At 50.3% G+C, this 8,965-nt stretch overlaps 1 protein-coding gene across 2 annotated transcripts; it reads left to right on the top strand.

Moving 5' to 3' along the window:
- The first annotated feature begins 2,863 nt into the window (after positions 1-2,863).
- On the top strand, positions 2,864-5,213 carry POU4F1 (POU class 4 homeobox 1). 2 transcript variants are annotated; one of them, XM_032611740.1, is made up of 2 exons: positions 2,864-3,258; positions 3,924-5,213. In XM_032611740.1, the coding sequence occupies exons 1-2, from the start codon at positions 3,136-3,138 to the stop codon at positions 5,073-5,075; spliced, it is 1,275 nt and encodes a 424-aa protein (XP_032467631.1). In that variant the 5' UTR covers positions 2,864-3,135; the 3' UTR covers positions 5,076-5,213. The 2 variants fall into 2 exon arrangements, with proteins under 2 accessions (XP_032467631.1, XP_032467632.1); XM_032611741.1 differs by having other exon boundaries at positions 3,130-3,258; positions 3,947-5,213.
- Positions 5,214-8,965: the final 3,752 nt, after the last annotated feature.

Here is an 8,965-nt window from a genome sequence, read left to right as displayed (position 1 = left end):
CACCGCCCCAAGGCAGATGCCTGTATTTTATACCTCATTTTATCTCCAGTGTCTTGCCCTGGCCCAGACTGGTGCTCAAGGTAGGGTAGAAAGTAAATGAGGGAAGGATGAGATAAATGACTTTGGAAAAATTGCTGGCTGGAATCAAGATAGACAGCTCTGCGTGGGGACAGCACGCCCTCTGTTCCAATCTGCATCTCCTTTTCAGGGAGAGAGGAGACCCCTTTGGTGATCTTCCTGCTTGCCCCCCACTCCCCATTGGTCCTGGCTTGCTGAACTCTCTTTGTTTTCTCCCGGCCCTCGCCGTCTGCCTTCTCTTCCTTCCTACACACGTGTATTGTTCTATGGGGTATTTTCACTCTGTGACAAGCACCCTTCCTAAGTGCCAGGGTGGACACAGATATGCCCTAAATGGGCTTCCAATCCATTATTGGGGGGTGGGTAATGAGATGGGGACTGTACCCAGGGCCCTATTTCTAGCCTTGGGGGAAAGTGAGACATTCTGAGCAGAGGTCTGAGCCCACCCTAAGCTGGGCAGGGACTCTGGTTGTCCTAAAAGAAGTGAACTAGGAGAGGAGTCTGGACAAGGTGATGAAGTCTTGACCTCAGGCCAGGGACCTCCCCGCTGGGTTAATTGGCGCTCTCTCAGTGTTGGAGGGTAAACCGAGATGGGCTTCGGGTACTCAGGGGCTCACCTCTCTCTCTGTCTCTGAGTCCATGTGGCCCCAAAACTGTGCTATTTGCGTTTGTTTCCCCTGCACTCTTTGGGGTCCCTAAAAGCCAGCGTTTCCCTGGGGGGAGGGGGAGACAGGATCTAGGCGCTCATCCTCTGCGGCGCCCTTCCTTCCCCCGACCCCGACCCCCCGACCCCCTAACGCAGGCGAGCTCAGGGAACCGCCGCGGTGGGTGTCAGGAAGGATTAAGTTAAGCCTGAACACCCGGTGCGACGACTACCGTAGGACTCATTCGCTCCCTCCAGCGATGTCCTGCTCGTGGTCCATTCCCCGTAGAGATAAAGTTGCACTTAGCATTCCCAAGGGACCGCGTAATGGATGGAAACGAGGCTCCTTCTCACACTAGCAAGTGAACATCCTTCTTAACTCCCCTGTCGGGCTGCGAGGGGGTGGGGGGAAGGGGAAAGGTAGAGAGAAAAGAAAAGACAGAAAGAAAAAAGAAAAAAAAAAAAGCCGTGGTGACGCCTCTGGGCTCTTCTTGGAATTTGAGTAGGGCGCGTGTCCGCTAAATACGCACGCGTTTATCCAAAGAAAAGATCCAAGGCGAACGTAAATTTAAGTTTATAGAAATGAGATCTAATCTTTAGCGGAAATACAGACCTCCTTGCTGTGGGAGAGACCAGAAAGATTATTTATCTGATCTCTGCCTCCCCTACGCAGCCCCTTGCCGTTCTCCAGCTCTCTCGCTGCAGATGTGATAACATCTGGGCTGTTATCACCCCGGGCAAGGGCTGAGTCCCTGGGGACTCGGGCACCTGAACTATGGTTCCCCGGGAGGCCCTTGATCTGCCTGCCACATAAGGGCCACATAGCAGGTTGGCTAATTGATTTATCTTCTTACGTTTTGATTTCACAATAATAAAAAATAAATAAAGGCTGGACCAGAGCTTGGGCCCCGTTCTTTTAAGTTGGTTTGAATTAATATTTTAATCACGCTTTCCTATAAATTGGCTTGATTCTGTTCCCTACCGAAGAAAAAAAATGTGTGTGTATATATATACACATCTATACATCTGTATGTATATCTATATCTGGGGGGCGGGGGCGGGCGGGTGGTGGGCAAACAAGCCAAAACGATGGAAGGGAAAATAAAGTTCTCTTCAACATCTTATTCCCTTTTCTCTGAAGCTATTTCCTTTTCCTGGAGTTTCCAACATAAAGTGTGTGTGTGTGTGTGTGTGTGTGTGTGTACGCTGAAGAGAGGTAAGGATCCCAGCTACACCCTGTTAACTATTTTTCCTTTTGATTACAAGAAGCCTCAGATCATCCGGAGCTCGTTTGAAATGTGGGTTTGTACACGGTTAAAGGAGACAAACAATAAGAGAAATGCACAACTTCATTTCAACAACCAGCCGTTCCCTAGTAGAAAGCACACGCTCCTTGTGGCTCCTAAGTGGCTGTCACTGTCGGTGCCTGACACACTTATAGTCACAACAACAACAACAACAACAAAGTATGCGGAGGAAATTAAATCATATGGAAATCAATAGCATCTGACTGCTTCAAACAAATGTCTGTCACCGCGATTATTCATTCTCCATTTCATTATAAACCATGAAAGAAACAGGTTCTTGCCGCAAAAGACAGCACCTTCTGCATTTCTGTGTTATTTATACTGCATACAGAAGAATGCGCGGGCATAATTTAACATACAAATGCCCAGCTGTATACACTATATAACAGCTTGTTAGACGTCCCGGAGAGGAGGTGTGCCTAAGTAATGCGCATATATTCAGGGCTTGCGATCGGGGTGAGGGTGTGGAGGAGGGAGGGAAACCACCCAGGGGCTCGCAAGCATCTTGTCTTTCTCCCCCTAAAAGATGCCTACCCTCAAACAATAGCTGGCCCTTTTGATCTTTCCAGACCCGCGATGGGAAAGGTGAGAAGTGCAGTGCGCATGTCCGGGTAGCTACAGGTGCATCACCTGCGCTGTCCTTGCTGGTGGTCACTATAAGAGCGGCTCCCACGCGCGGGTCGCGGCCGGGAGAGCGCGCGCGCGCGCGCAGACGCACGGCGCCGCCGAGAGGGAGAGCGCGCGTCAGATAGACGGAGACAGCTGATGCCTGTCAACGCGGCGGGCCCGCGAGCTCTCGCGAGAGCTCCCCGGACCGGCCGCGAGAATTGGGGCTCAGGTGTAAGAGGAGTGCATCCCGTCGGCGCACGGGGCTAGAGCTCTCGGAGAAGTGGGATCGCGAGGCCGGTGCGCGGCGGTCTGCGCGGTCAAAGAAGCGCCGGGCGGCAGCGGCGGCAGCAGAAGCAGCAGCGGCCCCCGGCGCGTCCGCCGCCTCCGCGCCGCCAGCCGCCGCGGCTGCAGCCTCCGAAGGGAGGCCGGGGGAGCCGGCGTGCCCACTTTCCCGCGGACTTTCGGAGTGTTTGTGGATTTACATGCCAAGCCATCAAGATGATGTCCATGAACAGCAAGCAGCCTCACTTTGCCATGCATCCCACCCTCCCTGAGCACAAGTACCCGTCGCTGCACTCCAGCTCCGAGGCCATCCGGCGGGCCTGCCTGCCCACGCCGCCGGTAAGCGCCCCATGCACGCGGACCCGGCCCGCGCGCCCGCCCCCTCCCCGTCTCCGAGACGCTGCATGTCGGGTGCTGATGTATGTACAGGTCCCGGTGCGGGGATTTGCGGGCAGGGAGTTTTAGAAGAGTCCCGCTGCGAGGCAGGCTTCGTACAGTGGAGCTTAGTGTCGTGTTCCCGTCGCCTCTGCCTCCGTGTCGGGCGCCGGCGATCGGAGTGGGGAGCGCTGGGGCCATGAGTCTCGACTTCCCTCCACTCTTTCCTGTTAATTTCATGCCTTGGAAAGGCTTTTTCTGTGCGTGTTCGGGTGCGTGACACGGGTCCCCAGCTGCGAGTTACATCTGCACTTATTCTTTCCCCCTCCTTTTCCGTCTCCCACGCCCGTCCCCGGAATGTGTTCCTGTGTCCCCTTCTCCTCCGCATCTGCCCCTCTCCTCACACTCCCGTCCCTTCTCATCTGACCCCTTGTCTCGTCCCCAATGTGTCCCTATTCTGTCTTTCCCGGTCTCCACTATCCCCACCCTCGTCATTATTATTTTGCTTGCTTTGTGTTTGCCTTTTGCTTGTACTTTCCGGCTTGTGTGTGGTTGTTCTGTGTTTTTGCTTTTTTTGGTTTTGTGGTTGTTTTTTTTTTTTTTTTTGGTTTGGTTTGTGTCGCCTGCAGCTACAGAGCAACCTCTTCGCCAGCCTAGACGAAACGCTGCTGGCGCGGGCCGAGGCGCTGGCGGCGGTGGACATCGCCGTGTCCCAGGGCAAGAGCCACCCGTTCAAGCCGGACGCCACGTACCACACGATGAACAGCGTGCCATGCACGTCCACGTCCACCGTGCCGCTGGCGCATCACCACCACCACCACCATCACCACCAAGCGCTCGAGCCCGGTGACCTGCTGGACCACATCTCGTCGCCCTCGCTCGCGCTCATGGCCGGCGCGGGCGGCGCGGGCGCGGCGGGCGGCGGCGGCGGCGCCCACGACGGCCCGGGGGGCGGAGGCGGCCCGGGGGGCGGCGGCGGCCCAGGCGGTGGCGGCCCCGGGGGCGGCGGCGGCCCGGGCGGCGGCGGCCCGGGGGGCGGCGGCGGGGGCCCGGGCGGCGGGCTGCTGGGCGGCTCGGCGCATCCGCATCCGCACATGCACGGCCTGGGCCACCTGTCGCACCCGGCGGCGGCGGCCGCCATGAACATGCCGTCGGGGCTGCCGCACCCCGGGCTGGTGGCGGCGGCGGCGCACCACGGCGCGGCAGCGGCGGCGGCGGCGGCGGCGGCGGCCGGGCAGGTGGCGGCGGCGTCGGCGGCGGCGGCCGTGGTGGGCGCGGCGGGCCTGGCGTCCATCTGCGACTCGGACACGGACCCGCGCGAGCTCGAGGCGTTCGCCGAGCGCTTCAAGCAGCGGCGCATCAAGCTGGGTGTGACGCAGGCCGACGTGGGCTCGGCGCTGGCCAACCTCAAGATCCCGGGCGTGGGCTCGCTCAGCCAGAGCACCATCTGCAGGTTCGAGTCGCTCACGCTCTCGCACAACAACATGATCGCGCTCAAGCCCATCCTGCAGGCGTGGCTGGAGGAAGCCGAGGGCGCGCAGCGCGAGAAAATGAACAAGCCCGAGCTCTTCAACGGTGGCGAGAAGAAGCGCAAGCGGACTTCCATCGCCGCGCCCGAGAAGCGCTCGCTCGAGGCCTACTTCGCCGTACAGCCCCGGCCCTCGTCCGAGAAGATCGCCGCCATCGCCGAGAAACTGGACCTCAAAAAGAACGTGGTGCGGGTGTGGTTTTGCAACCAGAGACAGAAGCAGAAGCGGATGAAATTCTCCGCCACTTACTGAGGGGGATGGGAGGTACCGGGCGGGGCAGAGCGGGGAGCCGAAGGGGCATTTCGAGGGGCTTTCCCCGGGCCTGTTTCCCTCCGGATTTAGAGTGTCCGTTGTCCTGCTTGCATTGGGGGAGCCCCTCCTCGAGCCCTCGCCTCCACCTCCTCTCTGCTTTCCCTGCCCTTACTCTCCCCAGCCTAGAGGACTGGGGTGCGGGGTGTGGACACCAGAGAGAAGGGCGGGGGGAGAAGAGGGAGCATTTGTGAGAGTGGGGGAGTCGGGGGAAGGAAAGCGGAGAGTGGAGGAGGGGTTGTGAGGGGCAGGATGGCTCTGGGGGTGAGGGTGGGGGGAGACTCGGGAAGGGTAGGGAAATTGACTGTTTTTGACCAGAGACACTTATCAAAATCTCCTGGGGACCAAGGAGCTATGTACAAAAAAACCTACCAACCACCAAAAACTAGACAAATAAAGACAAAAGAAAACAAAACAGAACAAAAGCAAAGAAAAAAATGCTTTAGAAATTTAACTCCGGAGAGTCGTGTTCTGCAGCTTCCTTCCCCCCTCCCCCCCCCCCAAGGAAGAGAAAAAAGAGCACCACGTTATTACTATCGCCCAGCCCTACACACAGGAACTGAGTCAAAGACCGAACACCAGACGAACCGGAAGGTGAAATTCTGGTTAGCAAAGCTAGTTGTTCTGTTTGTGTGTTTAATTTAATCTTTCCTCTAAGTCTTACCTACACCCCATCCAAGTCCTCTTTGATTTATTTTCTCTTTTCCAATGAGACTCCGATGGCTGCTCTCCATTTCCAGAAAGTGAGTAGGGGCACAGCTGAAAGGGGCGGCGGGTGGCTACTTGTTTAGGTGAAGTCCAAGTTTTCCAGTGACCCAGCCTATACTCCTGTGGCCTGATAGGTCAGATGGGGGTCTTTAGGGAGAGAGAGGCATAGTTTTTGGGCTGACTAAAAAGCAGAATTTACAGGCTCCGAAATATTTTATTCTAGGAAAATAGAACAATTTTAAGCAGGTTTTTACTCTTTCCATTTTTGCTCTCATATCTAAGATCTAGAAAACAGACCATTTCAAACTAAGCTTTCCCCCCCCCCCCCACACTCATAGAACTTGCTTGCCCTTTCATTTATTTTTCTGAGTGGCTTATTTTAAACTATCTACTTTTTTTCCCCTGTTGATTCAAATAGATTGATGGGGTGGCAGACAGTAGGAGAGATAAGCTGTCCCATTTTCTCCACAAAACAGGACCCATCTTGCTCTTCTAGGTCCCCTTTCTTCTCTCTTGGAGAACATGAAATCATTGAAATATTGAGAAGTTTCTGCTTTCACTTGGAGCAGGACTTGGCTGTGAGAAAATCAACTAAATCCCAGATGAGAGGAAGACAGGTTTAAAGCCCTCCATTTATTTCAAAAGGGTCTGCATGTTGGGAGCGGGGGGAAGCAGAACAACTGTTTCATTATTATTATTATTAAATTATTATTATTATTATCCAAAAGTAATTTATTGCTGGGGATAAATGTTGGGTAGCAAGAACTTTAATTTGCACTATCAGTCTCCCAAATAGAAAATCATGTATAGTATCTCATAGTAATAATCAAGGTACTTTATGAAACTACTGATGGATTAAAAAAAGAAAAAAAATTGGAGGTGGTTAGGTAAAATGCCTGCTTGGTGCACAAGACACTCTTCTGATCTCGGGTGGAGATGGTTTATTACCATCCTTTAATAAGAACTAAAAAATTGAAAACAGAACAGATGAGAAAAGAAAAAACCTGCCATTTAACAAGACTGAAATCATGCATGATCTGAAAGGTGCAGAAAGAAACACAACTAGGTCTCACTCTGGTTAGGCATTATTTATTTAATTACATTGTATATCATTGTTTGCAGCGCAAACATTCTATGCATTTGAAACTGAGCACTAAACTGGGCTAGCTTTCTGATAGACCGTTTTGTGGATAGTGTGATTTCACAGTCTACTGCGTTTTCACCGAAAACACAACATTCTTGTCATATTCTTGTATTTAGAGGAAAAGGAAAAAAGGAAGATTACTGTAAATATTTTCTTTAATGCACACACTCACACAGTGGTTACGAACTGCCAGTGTTAATCCTGAAATGCCTCACGGATTGATCTACCTGTCCATGTATGTCTGCTGAGCTTTTTCCTTGGTTATGTCTTTGCTCTATTATCTTCCCCTCCTCCCCACTTCTATCAGAACCACTTCTGTGCGCCAAAATACAACAGGGGGATATGTCCCAGTACACTTACAAATAAAATATAACTGAAAGAAGAGCAGTTTTATGGTTTGGGTGCATTTTTGTGTTTATACTGGGCCAAAGTCCTGGGAGAGCCGGTCAACAAATGAGACTCAATTCAACCAAAAATACAGGGAAGGGGAGGACGTTGAAAGGGAGGTGAAAAGAGGGGAAAGGATGAGAATGATGTATTTTTCTGCTGAATCAGAATTCACTTTCAGATAACTCATGTGAAAGCGGTGCTCTGAATAAAATGAATTCTCTATTAGTTGCCTGTGTTTATCAAAGTTTTCTTTTTTTTTTTTTAACTGCAGAAATCCTTCAAGCACAGCCCTCACTTCAGAGTGGTGGAAGGTAATAAATAACCACGCACTCTCAAAATATTTAAATCAAGGTTCGGTGCAGAGGCATTTGGAGGTTTGTATGTGTTGTTCTAGCCTAAAAACATTTCTAAGAAAATGTTGTAACTAAATAACTTTTATTTGGAGGTTAACAAAAACCATCCACTGATCTGTCCAGCCATGGTGTCAAATGCCTCTGTTCATTTGGAACTTTAGTGTGCCACCTACTGCTCCAGAGGGACCAGAGATTCTCTGTTGGTGACCCGGGACTAGATCAGATGCCAAATGTAAAAAGTTTCTTAATAGCTGGGATTATATCTTCTGAAGTCATCCTACTTTAGCCAAATCTTTTTAATTTCACCGGCAAATCTGTGAAACAAAATGCTTGATGTTCAAAAAAGAAGAGTACATTTAAAAAGCTGTGATTTTAAACAATTGTTAATGTTTTAAAAAAATCACTAGAGGTATTTTTAAAATAGATCTCTTCCATCAAAATTGATTTGTTTCTGTTGTTATTAACTTAAAATGTCATCAAAGTTTTAAATAAAATACATTTGTTTAAAAAAATACCCACGTTATTTTATAGAAAAGTATGACCGGATTTCATTGTTGGAGAACCAGGAATGAACAAATAAACAGATTTACAAAGGCTGTTTTTTTAAAAAAAATCTGCCCCGAACGGAAATGTTGCAGGCAAATATATTTGTATTATATAATGATGACTAATGTATGTAATAAGAACCTAAGCATTTGTTTTGTATTAAGTAAAATCCTTACCAAATAAAGAGAAGACAATATTATGTTAATAAAACATATTATGAAAATACATGATTTGCAGAGTTTCCTATTTTACGTAGTAGGAAGCTGTGCAAAACAAAACAGGAAATGCCTTGCTATCTAGTGACTGAATCTGTGTACTGCCTGAAGGAATATTGACTATTCTAAGATACCTTTGTCAATTCACGAACAAACAAATAAACAAGTTAACAAACATCCTCCTGGAGAGAGTGCTAAGGCTTGCTACTCAGTGGTAGTTAACCTTTCAAAGTTTTCTGGTTCTGAAGAACGGAACTTCAAGTGAATTCTGGCACTAGTCAGTGGGTGGAAATAGCGTGGCTCCGGTTCTTCTAAATAATCTAAAAATAAGTTGGAGTGGGAAAATTGTGCTCTGTTTGCATTTCAGCTTCTCAGGAAATGCAGGCGGTGGTGAAGTAGGAAAGGCAAAAGAAAAGTAAGCATAAAATGCATCTACCACGTTTAAGCCACCCATTCGTTTTAAATTTTCTCTTTTCC

Source organism: Phocoena sinus, chromosome 18, assembly GCF_008692025.1.
Source record: "Phocoena sinus isolate mPhoSin1 chromosome 18, mPhoSin1.pri, whole genome shotgun sequence".
Lineage (NCBI taxonomy): Eukaryota > Metazoa > Chordata > Mammalia > Artiodactyla > Phocoenidae > Phocoena > Phocoena sinus.
This window is presented reverse-complemented; position numbering and strand designations above follow the sequence as displayed.